General features: G+C 45.7%; 1 protein-coding gene across 1 annotated transcript in view; it reads left to right on the top strand.

The window, feature by feature from the left end:
- Positions 1–11,736, top strand: part of ADHFE1 (alcohol dehydrogenase iron containing 1) — a 41,553-nt gene extending 29,817 nt beyond the window's left edge. Inside the window, exons 11-14 of the mRNA XM_075549617.1 lie at positions 1,549–1,627; positions 1,982–2,078; positions 5,350–5,507; positions 11,257–11,736. Of these exons, the coding sequence (XP_075405732.1) occupies positions 1,549–1,627; positions 1,982–2,078; positions 5,350–5,507; positions 11,257–11,340 (418 nt within the window). The 3' untranslated portion in view covers positions 11,341–11,736. The remainder of the gene's footprint in view (positions 1–1,548; positions 1,628–1,981; positions 2,079–5,349; positions 5,508–11,256) is intronic.
- Positions 11,737–14,837: the final 3,101 nt, after the last annotated feature.

Below are 14,837 nucleotides of genomic sequence, written 5' to 3'. Positions count from 1 at the left end.
TGGAAGTAGTGTCTGTTTGTTTTGATGAACAACCATGTACGGTGGTTCACCCAAAGACTTTAACCAAAATGTAAGTCTTAGGTGCATTAAGAACAAACTCATCCAATAACCCATGTAAAATGGTTCTTGGGCCTTTTTCATAGTGAAAGCATTTCATGTTCAGGCTTTGGATTGTGTATGTATTAATTTGTCACTGTGTGCATCTTCTAGATCATCCCACTCACTGCCATCAAGTCGATTCCAACTCACAGTAACCCTCTAAGACAGAGTAGAACTGCCTCTGTGAGTTTCTGAGAGTGGAAATCTGTACAGTAACCTCTGTGTTCAACGCACAGAAAGTAGAAAGTTTCATCTTTGTCCCACCGAGTGGCAAGTGGTTTCGAACTACTGACCTAGTAGTTAGCCACCAAATGCATAATCACTACACTGCTCAAGCTCCTCTGGATCATCCAGAATCCCCTAATGTCTTCCTACTTGCTCACTAAGAATTCAAGAGGGTATAAATAATTTTGGGGGTGAAAAACAAATGGTGCCTTTTCCAGAATGAAATTTAAATAAATCTTTAAAAGAGAATTCGGGCAAACTAGGACTGATGGGCTTACCATGTCTCACATAGACTAATCATTTTTTACCCAGATCCAGGGAGAAAGATGAGGCTTTCTGCTCTCATAAAGAGTTACAGTCTGGGAAACCCATAGGGGCAGCTCCCCTCTGTCCTATGGAGTCTCCATGAGACAGAATTGAAATGGTTGTTAGGGGCCTGAGGTGTTGCACACGGTTTGCAATTGATTATTAACTGAAAGGTGAGCAGTTGAAATCCACCCAGCAGCAGCCTGGAAGAGAAGCCAGGCAATCTTTGTCTGTAAAGATCACAGCCATAGAAAACCCTCTGATGTGCTGCCATACCTTGAAATGCTCGTGGTCCCCATGAGTCATAGTCGACTTGATGGCAGCAGGTTTGGCTTCGGTTTTATAAGTGTACCACGTGGAAAATGGATCCGTGTGGGAGGGAGCCTTCGCAGGCAGGTCAGGTGTGCGTGTGGAGCACAGTACATCTTGGCTTGGAAAACTCCCCATCTGCTTTGTCAACTTGTCTGGGAGCTTGCTGCCAAAGACAAGATAGAAAATGAACACCCGAAAGCTACTCTTGATTCTAGGAGGTAGGCAATAAGATTAACTAATGTCTTTGGGGAGCTGCGTCTCGATCAACCGTTTTAATTTGATGACATCCAATTCTGTGAGCACTTCTGAATTAATCAGGAATCCAGGGCATCATAATTTATTTGCTTTCACAGAAAACAGAATGCATAACTCGGAGAGGTGAGAATAATGTCAAGAAACTGTGAAGGGCTGCCCCCTAAGAGTCTCTTTTTATTGTTAACTTTAATTCCTGATATCTGTACATCCACATAAGGAATCCCAGTGGACAGCTCAAACCCACTAGCCGCTTTGGAGGAGAAAAAGGTGGCTGTGTTGGCATTGACTTGATGGCAGGGGGTTTGGTTTTCTTGGGTATGTCTCAGCATACAGCATTTCTCTCTCTTTTAGCCACGGAATGTCCTATCCAATCTCAGGCTTAGTGAAGACGTATAAAGCAAAGGATTACAATGTGGATCACCCACTGGTGGTAAAGTATTCAACTCTTGAGTTGCATGTGATGTTTCTTGTAATCTTCAGGAGCCCTGGCCGCAGAGTGGTTACAAGTTGGGCTGCTAACGCTAACTGCAAGGTCAGCAGTTTGAAACCACCAGCCACTCTGCAGGAGAAAAATGAGGCTTTCTACTCCCGTAAAGCGTTAGTGTTTCAGCAGTTCACAAGGGCAGTTCGACCCTATCCCATAGGGTCTGTATGAGTCGGCTGAGAGTTTGTTGAGTGATAAGTCAATTCCTGATGGCTTAGAGCCCAGGAGGATATAGTCCAATAGGCAAATCGAGGAGCGGTTCTGCCCCATGGTCTGTCTCTGTGCTTTATTTCTCTTCAGCCTCATGGCCTTTCTGTGGTGCTCACCTCTCCGGCAGTGTTCACTTTCACGGCGGCCATGTTTCCTGAGCGGCACCTGGAGGCAGCAGAAATACTGGGTATGAGCCATGACTCCATAGCCTGTGACCCACAGACAGGAGCATGCCTTAGGGTTGCTTCTGAAAAATAAGCCATAAAGGATCATTCTTTAAAAAAAAAGCAACACTTTTTTAAAGTTGCTTTCAGGTAGTTCAATAATAAAATATCAGTGACTTGTCCAAAGTCCTCTCTAACTCTGAAATTGTATAATGTTATATTTTAAGTCTACTAACAATGAAATGAAACCATGTGGAGTGAAACTATTGCTTATGTGGGTTTTGTTTGTTTGTTGTTTGTTTCCTTGAGAAGTGTAGCTTTTTATATACTGCTAAGTCTGGGAGCCCTGGAAACATAGTGGCTACATATTGGGCTGCTAACCTCAAGGTCAGCAGTTTGAAACCACCAGTTGCTCTCGGGGAGAAAGACGAGGCTCTCTCCTCTCATAAGAGTCAGTCTTGGAAACCCACTGGGGCAGTTCTACCCTCGCCTATCGACCCAATGTCAGTGAGTTTGTTTGTTTGGGGTAATGTTATAAATGGCTTCTGCTATATTTACTAAATGAGTCCGTGGGTGGAACAGTTAAGTACTTGACTACTAACCAAACCACCACAGTTTGAACCCCCCCCCCCAGAGGCACCTTGGAAGAAAGAGCTGGCTGTCTTGAAAGCCCTATGATGGTCAGTCCTATCTGTACATATGGGTCACCATGAGTCAGAATTAACCCCACAGCAGCAGGTTTCACAGGCACCCTGAGTGCCTTTGTGTTTTACAAGACTTGGAAGGACATTTATGATCCCTTTAGTAGTAAGTAGGAATCCTGGTGGCACAGTGGTTACACATTGGGCTGCTAACCATAAGGTCGGCAGCTCGACACCACCAGCCGCTCCTCTGAAGAAAGACCGGGCTTTCTCCTCCCGGCAATAGTTACAGCCTGGGAAACTCACAGGGAAGTTAGTTCTCCCCTGTGCCTCAGGGTGGCTATGAGTCAGAATTGACTCAGTGCCAGAGAGTTTAGTTTGGCTTAGCACTAAGTAAGCTTTGGGTGTTTTTCTCATTCTTTAAAAATGGTAAGCTCTTTGTGTCATTGGCTAGACAGACAGCTTCGAGACTAGACTGAGTGGTTAACTTTCAAAATGCCTTCTTCCCTCCTCGTGTTGAGGGGAGGAAGGGAAAGACGAAAAGAAAACGTCATTGTGTCCTCCTGGCACCCGCCGTTCCAGAGCTTCTGTCCCAGAAGGTAGGGAGGAATGACCGCAGGCATCCTTCCGTGTTGCGAGTCCAGCTGGGCCTTCGCTTGCCCCCTCCACCCCGGCCTTCCTTCCTCCTGCCAAGCTCCAGGTGCTGGCTGGGAATGGCAATGAGACAATCCCAGGGCAGAGAGGCCCCGCGGGGCTCAAATCCCCAGCAGGAACTGAGCAAGCAGCCACTTGTCCCCCGGACCCGTGTGTCTTCATCCGCTGGCCTGGATGTTGTCCGGCCATTTGTTGGGATGCAGATGCCTTTGTAATGGCCAGTCCGTAAATGAGCAGAGCCTGAACTGCTCTGGAAGTGAGACTTACAGTTGAGGGGAGACTCTTGGAACATGTAGAGTTCACTTTCTAGGCAACGACCACATTTCGGACAAAGCAGCAATTCTGTTAGACAGAGCCCACTAGTTGGCTCTCCTTGTAGAGTAGGTTTTGTGTTATAATACGTGATAGTCAGTCACAAAACTATGTGGATTCTCTGTGTCATCGTAGATTTTCCTAGCTTCCAACCACTGTGTTCTCTCCTCCCCTCCTTCTTTATTTCTAAAATGCCTCCAGGGGAGACCCAGCAGTTTTGATGGTGTGTTTTATGGCAGTAGTCCCGGGAACAAAAAACCTCATCTCCTGTGTCACCTCCTCACCTAACCCGAGCTTTAGCTGCTGCCGTTCCAGACAGACCAGTCTTGTCAAACAGCGTGGCCTTCCATGCAGCTAGCGGCTCTGCCAACTAGCCCCGGGTCTGGTTCTATTTATACCTCTTTCCTGGATTACTAAAAACAGCCCCCCTGTTGTTGAAGAGAAAGGTTCTGATCGACTTCATGCTGTGGCTTGGGCATGTAGAGTGATGTGAATATTCTGGTCTCTTTTTGAGCAAAACAGGAGACAGGGGACTGCCACTACAGTTTAAAGCTGTTGGTAGATGCTATGTAGCACCACGTGCCGGTCATAAAATGCTTACCGTGTTGGCTGGGAAATCTGTTTCACCAGAATAGAACGTATTTCATGAGTTAATTGCTGTGTCAGAATTCTGTCCTTCCAGATCACAAATGCTTAGCAATCTGCCTCCCCATCATCAATATAATCATTGTCTACACGTGAAATACGGTTTTCCCCAAACTCTTCATGACCAGAGTCTTTCTAGCCTACTAGCTCAGTAATATTTTTTTAGAAGAACCCCCAGCCCTGTCTTTTAGCCATGGAGCCCGAGATGTCACAGCTACGGGGAAGAAATAGTTCCTTCCCTGCGCACACATTTCACTTCTGTCACGCATATTCTTCTTCTTCTTCTTCTTTTTTTGGTAGTTCGTTCAGGGATCGTTTGCTGGCCCTTAGGAGCGTTTTCCAGTCCAGTCTGTTGGGGCACCACGCCCTGGCCCCAAAGTCCACTTTCAGCATTCCCTGGGGACCTTGCCACTCCATTCCCTTGCTGTTCCACTGCACTCCCCCAGTGCTTTGCCTCGGTGTGGTGGGATCAGGTCAGGAGCAATTCCCACACTGTGTCTCCGGTGCTGTCCCCTGCATATTCTTCTAATTTGGGAGTTTTTGCATTTCTGTCCTCTTGTCTCACTGTGGGGTTTGCACAAGGTTGGTCTCCCTTTCCTCATCAAGCAGATCTGAGGGAAGAGACATGGAGCACTGACACCTCTAGATGTCAGCAGATTCCAAGCCTTGGGAATTATATCAACTGCCCCTTTCTCCTTTCGACAAACTTCCAGCTCAGTCTCCTTTCCACGCCTCTGGGCTCTTTCCACCACGTAGTGTTTGCGTGATGGCAGCCCCTTGGGAATGTGAAGACAAAGCTAAGTCCCCAGCAGGGGTTCATGGTGCACCTCCCAAAGACCTTGGCCCGATCATCTGTCCTCTGCAGATTGTGGCCGCACAGTCCGGGACATGGAGTCACGCAGCGCCCCTGGTCCTCAGTGTGAGGGACATGGCAGTAGATGCACATTATGTATTCGACCGATACTGGGACCACATTCCTCCCAGGGCCCGGCTTCCTCCCCCACCCCTCCCCCAGTCAGGACTTTATGTCTTCTTCTTCTAGGAGCAGATATCCGCACTGCCAGGACCCAAGATGCAGGGCTTGTCTTGGCAGACACACTCCGGAAATTCCTACAGGATCTGGATGTTGATGACGGCCTGGCTGCCCTGGGCTACTCCGCAGCCGACATCCCTGCGTTGGTGAGAGGCACTGTGCCCCAGGTAGGAGAGACAGTCGCTTCTCACTCACACCTTGCAGGGTCTTTTCACCCCCTCCAGAAATGCCTGGCCCATGCAGGTGAGCACCAGGTAGCGGTGTTGCCCCAGGGGGAAGCTGCCAGGGATCCTTCACCTTTACTCTTCCTTGCACAACGATGGCCTCCGTGAAGCAGTTATGACATAATTGAAAGGATTCTTCTTTTTTAAAATCATTTTATTGGGGCTCATCCAACTCTTATCACAATCCATCCATCGATCTCTCATGAGCCATAGCAAAATTCCCCTTTCTTCGGTGCTGCTCTTTTAAGAGCCCCCATAAAACTAGACAAAGCTGAGCCACTCATGTTATTTCCACTGCAGAAAGGTACAAATCCCTACTAGTTTGTGAAGAGCTGACAGAGCCACTACATTAAGACGGTGACAACACCGGTTTTTAACATAATTGAAAGTCTGTGTCCTTTACAGCTCGCTGTGTCACCGGGGCTCTGAGTTGGTTAAATGGTACTAAAGACTTCACACTGAGCTGACTCTCCATTTGGAATAGAAACGGAGTGGATTTCGATTCCTGGACAAAGGTTCTCGTGAAGGGAGTTGATCCCTGGCTGGATGCTCTCGTCCGTGTAGGATCCGTTGCCCTTGTGCTACAGCATGGGGTTAGTGCAGGAGAGCTAGCCAGCTGCCCATCAAGACCGGGAAAGGCAAGGATCTTATAAACGCTGTGAAGAGAAGGTGTTTCTGCCCCCAGTCACCGCATCCATGGCCACTTCCTGCTAGTGAAGCACAGCTCACCGACGGAAAACCCACTGAGACAGAATCCTGTTTAGCACCCATCGCACCCACACCGTTTGTTCCTTTACTCCACTGCGGCTCAGCAAAGACCTCTCACAAGCTCCCGCTGCAGCTCCACTTAGTGAGCACTAAACATGGTCAAAGACCTCACCACTCACATAAGACAATATGAGGAGACTTTCCAAAGGTTTGCAGGAAAATGGAATTAAAGGATCATGGGATTTTCCCACAAACTTTTTTGGGGCCCCCTCGTATTTGTCTAGATTGGGTTTACAAATCACATGTCCACAGGGGCTGGGCAAGGCCGTGGTAGGGGCTGTCGGACCACTGTAAGTGAGCATCAACTGCATGGCAGGCAGTTTGGATCGTTCAGGTTTTACGCGGCCTCCGGACAGTCCAGCAACCCTTCACAGTTACTTTATCCAAACCTGCGAAATTACTTTATCCAAATGGCTGCAGAGCGCTGCCTGCCTTGCTGATCGGGCCCCTGCCTCCCACCTAGCAAGGGGCCTCTCTGTGGTTGCTAGGTACCGTCAGGCCAGTTCCAGCTCATAGAGATGCTGTGGACTGCAGACCAAAACCCCACCTGGTCCTGCTCCATCCTCACGATTGTTCTTAGGTTTGAGCCCATGGCTGCAGCCACTGTGGCCAGCCATTTTATCAAGCGTCTTCCTCTTTTTTGGCTGTCCCTTTACTTTACCAAATGTGATGTCCTTCTCCAGGCACTGGTCTCCCCTGGCAATATGTCCAAAGCAGAGGCCCCTGGCCCTCAGTAAGCAAGTGTTAAATGAGCGCATGCCCATCGCCTTCTCCTCCTAAGCCTGTCTAGGTGCGCTTACTGGCTGCATGGTGGTCATTTCTTGGAGGAATTCACTGAGGCTTAATGGGGTTCAACCTAAGACAAGGGCAGTAGAAATGCAGGGGTTATCAGGGCTTTCATGTAACCTCTTTTATAGCAAAGGAGCCCTGGTCACGTAGTGGGTAGGCCTTGGGCTGCTAACTGCAAGGTCAGCGGTTTGAAACCACGAGCTGCTCCAAGGGGGAGAGATGGGGTTTTCTACTCCAAAAAAGAGTTACAGTCTTGAGAACTCACAGGGGCAGCTCTACTCTGTCCCATAGGGTCGCTACAAGTCAGCATCAACTCAAAGGCAGTGAGTTTTTCCCCATTTTTCTCTGTAACATGGTCACAGTGGTACTGCCCAATCTGCAAGGAAATATCTCCCAAAAGTTCACCCTTTGTTTCAGCCCAAGAGGGTGCTCAGGAATGTGTGTTTGCCAGCCTCCAAGAAGGGCATCTATATGTTCAAATGAAGCTTTCTGATATTCCTGGGCATCTCATTGCTGGTGGCCATGCATCTTCCTGCCAGCAGCACAACTTGGCCGGTGCTCACTGCTTTCTCACTCGACTGTGCTTTGGCTTTCACTGGCAGACGTTGCTCCAGATGGCAGTAGAGCCCGACTAACTTTTGAGGCCATCCCCGAAAATAGCCAGCGAAAGAGGTATCATTCTGAATGCCTGCATGTGCATGTCATGCGGGCAGATCACAGAGAGCAGAACCTTCTTTAGACAAATCTAATGTCTCCTTTGATGGGAGGTAAATTGAATTTTATGAACACAAGGCACATTCATAACACAGGAAGCCAGGTTTACCGCAAACTTTATTCGCAAAACAGATTGCATGAGGCTGCTTTTCTTTCTTTTTTTTAAAATACTTTTATTGGGGGCTCTTACATCTCTTATCACAATACATACATTCCTCCAGTGTGTCAAGCACATTTGCACATATGCCGCCATCATCATTTTCAAAGCATTCTCTTCCCATTTGAGCCCCTGATATCAGCTCCCCATTTCTTCACCCTCTCTCCCGGTCCCACCTTCCCTCAAAAGCCCTTGATAGGTTATAGATTATGATTTTCATATCTTACATTGTCCTCCATCGCCCCCTCATTTCTCCTGGCGGAAGGTTCTATGTCGATCCTTGTGATCAGTTCCCCCTTCCTTCCCCTGCCCTTGATGGCACTTTCCTTTGCGTCCTGCCTTCATGATCAGGGAAAAGGGAATGGGCTGCACTTAACCGGCAGCATCCTGTTCCGTTTGGGGGCGAAGATGATAGTTGTCATCGAATGGATCCCAACTCATTCCCCCCGCCCCCACGTTTCAGGAAAGAACCATGCTCCATAGGGTTTGCAACCACGGGGGCCAGTCCTTGCCTATGAGGTCCCTCTGCCAGCCTTCCAGTTAATAGACACCCAGCCATGCTTGCCACCCAGAGACCGCAAGCGAGAGCGAGGGCAAGCAAGAACCCGCTGTAGACAGATAACTGTGTGTGTGTGTGTGTGTGTGTGTGTGTGTGTGATCACACACTTGGGAATTGCATACACATCTTCATTATCCGTTGCTGTAGGAGTACCCCAACTACGTGGATTTAAATAAAGAAAAAAGATTTTCTCCCAGGTTAGGAAGCTAAGAAGTTCTAATTCAGACCATAATTTGTAAAGGAAGACTTTCCCTCTGTGCCAGCTCTGGAGGAAGGTGCCCCATCGAACTGTGTCCCTCCAGCTCAGCGTTTCTCAACCTGTGGGTCGTGACCCCTTTGGGGGTCAAACAGCCCTTTCACAGGGGTCGCCCGATTCATAATTGTAGCAAATTGCAGTGATGAAGTAGCAATGAAAATAATTTTATGGTTGGGGATGTCACCATAACATAAAAATGTCACGGCATTAGGAAGGCTGAGAACCACTGCTCCCGCTTCTGTTTCCTGCTTTCTTAGAGATCTCTGTGTGCCTTGGCATCTCTCCTGCCATCTCTGCTTCTGGGCTTGTTCATTTAGTCTGCTTTAGATTTGCCTTCTACCCTAATCCTGTCTCATTTAACAGAGACACCCCGTTTCCTGGGATTACAACCACAGGCACAGAGGCTTGGATGGACAGCACAGATTTGGGGGACCACAGGCATAGAGGCTTAGCTGGACAGTGCAGATTTGGGGGAGTAACACAATTCCAGCAATAGCAACAGCTTCTCCATTTTTCAGATAAAGAACTATGATAGGGCCTTGTTGGTTGGTTTTACTTGCTTGTTTGTTTGTTTGTTTGTTCAGCAGCCATCAGCTAGGGCAGCTTCAGATTTTTCCACATGTGGTCGAGGATTCTTCCCTGTAAGATCGATGGTAGAGAGGGAGATGGCCTGGTTCCTGCAAAGAGCATCGCCAGGAAGCTCATTGCATGGAGTAGCCACTTGATAAAGGGTCTTTTATATTCAGCAAGGAGGGATCCGTTTTCTCTGGAAGGAACAACCAGGCCAGTCTTCTTGACCCAACAGCACAGCCCAGAGCCGTGGCATCAAATAGCAGCACTATGTCCGGAGGTGCCAACTGCCTCAGCTAGGCTGCGCGGGAGCAGGCAAGAGAGAATTAATCTTCCAAGCTGGATTTCTGAAACCGCTGGAAAGAAATATTTACATTTCAAATCAAAACATTTCGTTACTGAGGAGCGCTGGCTACCAGAATGAGCACTTCCACTCCCCAGCAGACAGGCCAGCTGAAATGTTATTTTATGACTGTGCTAAAAGTAGCGATCTGGATTTATTTCAGTGCCCATGTGGATCAGCCACCCTGTGTGTCGCACGTGTCTATAAATAAAAGCACATGTGTTTTACATGTCTACAAATAATGGCACGTTGCTTGTCACATCGTAAAGCTGAGTGAGGTTAGCTGTCCTGTGAGACAGCTGATAATGTATAGTGACAAGTCACAAACTTCATGTTTGTCTTTGCCCCCGTTTTAGCCAATTGTGAGGAAGAGAAACTGGACTCCAGTTTGGCTTCTAAGAGCCCTAAACCCCAACACCAAAGACCAGTGGGATGGTTTAAAGGGCAGCTGGGGCCTGCACATGAGACCCTCTTCTCTTACAAACAGAGTAATGTGGCAATAATCTTTGTTCATAGCAACTACTGAACTTAAGCTTTTGACTTGCCCCCCCCCCCGCCCCCGGGCACATCTGTTGCTATGAACATGTGAGGCAGAAGTAAATGGTGAAATCTCAGTAGATATTTTAGAGATCCTAAAGAATTTTGAAAATTGCTAGCAAAGCAGAGTTCATGGTAACATGAACATAGTAATGTTGTTCATAGTAACATGTGGCTCATTGTCTACTTTGATTAGTTTTAAGCCTGGAAATTTGGACACAGGATAGTTATGATGTTCTAATTCACTGTCCAAAATGGACAAAGAAGCTACCAGTGGAGGTATAACTAGCAATGGGACAAAGAAACAGAGCCTGTAGAGGTGGCTGGTGGACGTGGTTTGGGCATGAGAGCAGATGTTTTTCCTACGATTGGTTTTCTTATCTGCATTGGGACATAAGACCGTGGCTTTGGGAGAAACATGCCTTACCTACTGAGCTTCTGAGCTGGGGATCAGTTAGTACAAAGAGCTTATAGGTTTATCATGAAATGAAATTTCTCTCATAAAGGGATAGTCTTTGGCCATAAAGAAAGATGAATCGTGACACATACCACTACATGGGTGAACCGTGAAAATATCCTGCAGGGTAAGATAAATCAGCCAGGTAAGAACCAGTGTTATGTGATCTCACTTCTATGAGATAAAGCAAAGTTATAGAAACCAGAGATGATTAGTGGCTAAGCAGGGCAAGTTGGAGGGGGACTGGGAGGGCTTTTACTTAGGGGGCACTGAGCCTATGTCAGCAGTGGTGGAATGACTTCGAAAAAGATAGTGGGAATGATCGGACAAGATGCTTATCACCTTACTGAACTGTACATGTGAAAATTGTTGAGATGGCATGTTTCGTTTTACTACCGCACAAGTTTGAAAGAAATATGAGTTTTATAGACGGGACTACCATCAAATCACTGTCTTGTAGCCAAGTTAACACACATAACTTAGTAGCTTTCACAACCTGTCTCTGCAAAAGCCTGAGTAACTTCTTTTGTTTGCTCTTTCAGGAAAGGGTCACGAAGCTTGCACCTCGGCCTCAGTCAGAGGAGGACTTGTATGCTCTGTTTGAAGCTTCAATGAAACTGTATTAATTTTCATTTTTACTGAAAGAATGACCACTGGCAGCTGTCGTTCTGAAAACAGTTCATCACGCTAGAACTTTGTCTTTTTATCTCTCCACATAACACACCTGCTTCCGACCCAACTGCACGTGAGTCCTTGGATCTCAATGTGATGTGTGAAATGCAGAAGGTTCCCTGTTCCTCTGAGTCAAACTACTGCCATCAAACAGGTTGGACAAATGCCCACAGTGTCCAGTCCCAGGGCAATAAACCCAGTGTCGATCAAAAATGCAAATGTGCATATCCCATGGCCAGCAATCCCCTGGTCAGAAATTTATTTTATAGTAATATCACCCTAATGTGTAAAGAAATATGGCAAGGATATTTGTGATGACAATTTCTAACAATAAAAAAATCTGAAGCAGACCAATCTTTCTCAAATCCATGTACGTATATAAGCATGTGCCTGTATATACATATGAATGAAGTTCCAGAAGGATCGGAAATTAAAAGTTATCTCTAGAGAAATATATTCTGGGTTGTCAATGGAGAGAAAGCTGCCACGTGTTATTTTGTAAGCCTGTGATGTTTGGGAGCCCTGGAGGTATAGGAGTGAGACATTGGGCTCCGAACTGTAAGTCACTGTGGTAGTTCCATACCGTATATACTCAAGTATGAGCCGACCTGAATATCAGCTGAGGCACCTAATTTTACCATAAATACTGCATTAAAATGTGCTGAAAAACTTGGCTTATACACTAGTGTATATGGTAATCTGTTGTCATTTTGAGACTTAAGAATGAGGGGCTACAGTTTAGCCTGTCAATAAGGTCAATAACTGAAGGGTAAAGCCTTCTCTCTAAAAGCAAGCAGGTTTTCCATCTCCGGACGACAGAGAGAGAAGAAAAATCAAGGGATGAGTCAGGGTAAATAAACTATTAAGGGGTTTGATTAGCAGTTTAAACTGTTGACTACAAAGGGCTGGAAAGTCCACTGCTCTAGGGATCTGGCTCCTGGTTCTGCGGCTGTTGCCCTGTCACTCCGCTCATGTCAAAGCTGTCTTCCTCTATGAAGAAGGTACTCTGTACACGAATCTCAGGGCCCAGGGGCCCACTCCTCTCCTGGCTCTTGCTGGTAGTGAGATTCCTACTTCCTGCTTCTGGTCATGGTTTCGGTTATACCCAGCAGGCAGGCGATCATTGAATCCTGTTAACAATCGGTCACAGAGGAATCTATCAGAATTATCTCTTATGGAAACTCATAAGAAAAGATTATTTGGTGGGCTTACAGAGACTGTTGCTAGAAGAGCCACATTAAGCCATTCCCTGTCATGCGGATGCCTACTGTTCTCCCACTGACACTCCCAAAACTGCCACTTGATGAGAGGAACAAGCAGGAGTGTTGTCATGGAGCAGGACGCTCGTGAAGCTTTCCCAGCCATTTTCCTGCTAAAGCTTTGGCTATCTCTCAAAACAATCTCCAAATAAGCACTTCAAAAAAACAACAAACCAAATGCCTTCAACATTTAAAATAAAACTATTGCCGTGACTTTTATTCTTGACTGGTACCCTTTGCTTTCACTAGACCATTGCCAGCTCTTGACTGCTTTGTCTTCAGGAGCATACTGGTAAAGCCATGCTTCATCTCCTTTTACAGTTCTTCTAGAAAATGCTTGGGGCCTTGATCCTGCTTGCTTGAAATTTCCACGGAAAGTTCTGCTCTTGCCTGCAACCATTTTGGCACCAGGGAGCAGAAAGTTTGCTCGACTTTAATTTATCAGTCAGAATTGCGTTAAGCTAGACCAATTGAGATGTCTCTGATGCTCGCTATTTTTTCAGCTATTAATTAGTTCTCTTCAATTAGGGCATGAACAATATTGTTTCCTTGCAGATTTATGTGGATCATTTGCCCCTGTAGGCTTCCTCTTCAACTCTAAAAATGAAATATTATTGTAAACTGCTGACTTCTTTGGGGCCATTGACCCTATAAACTCGTGCTTACAATATTAATGACTTTATCATTTGACCCTTCAAACTTCGCTAAATTTTATATTTGTTCTTCCTTTAAATTAAGCACAATTTCTGTTGCTTTGATGGGGGTTCTTTTCAGAGTGACGACTCATCTCTCATAGTGTCTCAAACTATGTCCCACAGACTTGTTATAACAGTTGGTATGATAATTTATTTTGATGCAAAAATTATTTAAATCCATGCATAGCATTTTCATAATATGCATTTTCATGAACCCTTACAATGTGTGTGTGTGTGTGTGTGTGTGATTTCTGTAAGGTGATATGACATCATGAAAAGGGCGTTAGACTAAGGATCAGGAGCCTGGGTGATGCTCTAACTCCCTGGCCTATCTGTGCCTCTTCAACCAGGATAACTTCATCAGCTTGGTCATGCTATCGCCAGATTGTATGTATGGTTTTGAGTTTTACAAATACAATGCAAAATAATTTGAGATGTAAAAATTCATTCCCTCACCAATATTTGATTCCTTAATACAGAGATGTCTCAGTGTGATTCACCAGGAAAAGTGACTGGTATTCATTTTGATGATGCCTCTGTAGATTGAAAATTTAAAGGTCAAGCATGGAGATCCACATTTAGATAGTCTTCATAGTTTTTCAACATAATACTCCAATTGTGGTCCTTGTAATGTAATGTAGAAAATAAAATGTACCTTGTTAACTTCCCAGCTATTAAAGGAGCCTGAGCTAGGGACTTGGGACCCTTCTGTGAAGCAAACATGGAGTATTCTCATATTTTGATGTTTTAGAAATCACAAGTAAATTTTTAAAAGCCAAATTCTATTTTTCTACTGAGTTATTTTCGAAGGCCAAAAACCTCTTGGGAGTCCAGCTTATTTACATGGATTAATTTACTTGTTTAACCAAAAAAAGCTCACTGCCGTGAAGTTGACGCCGACTCATAATGACTCTCTTGGACAGCGGAGAACTTCCCCTTGGGGTTTCTGAGACTCTAAATCTTTACAAGAGTGCGACTCGAAAATGAATAGTGTTCCATTTTGTGTAATGTTTTCATTAAACAATCATGTTGTTAACTATCATTGCATTGGCTCCTAACTCGGTAACCCTAAACAAAGCAGAATGAAGCTCCACCCCCATAAGAGGTTACAGATCATGAGGAGCACGGGCCAGGAATCAAATATGGAAAGTGAGAATTCCACCACAGAACGACCTCTGCCCCGGGAACCTATCGTGCATGGTGTCATTTTCTCTTAGGATACATGCACATTCCTAATTTATTTTGTAAAACAAAATACGGATCTGTTCCAAGTAGGTCATATTTCTATGATTTATTTTCAAGTGACATAATAATAAACAGACTGTGTGTGTGTGTGTTTTCTTGCCCGCCCACCCGCCTTTCCTTTTCCCATACCCAAGGAAGGGCTGTATAGAGCTGGGCATTGTTTATATAATTGGATATAGCTGTGGGGCATTTTCAAGTGGCCAATGAAGTAAATCTGCTATTGTAAAATACAGACAAGTTACAGTATCAAAA

This window comes from Tenrec ecaudatus, chromosome 5 (genome assembly GCF_050624435.1).
Source record: "Tenrec ecaudatus isolate mTenEca1 chromosome 5, mTenEca1.hap1, whole genome shotgun sequence".
Classification (NCBI taxonomy): Eukaryota; Metazoa; Chordata; class Mammalia; order Afrosoricida; family Tenrecidae; genus Tenrec; species Tenrec ecaudatus.
Note: the sequence above shows the minus strand (reverse complement) of the source record. Positions and strands in the feature narration are given on the sequence as shown.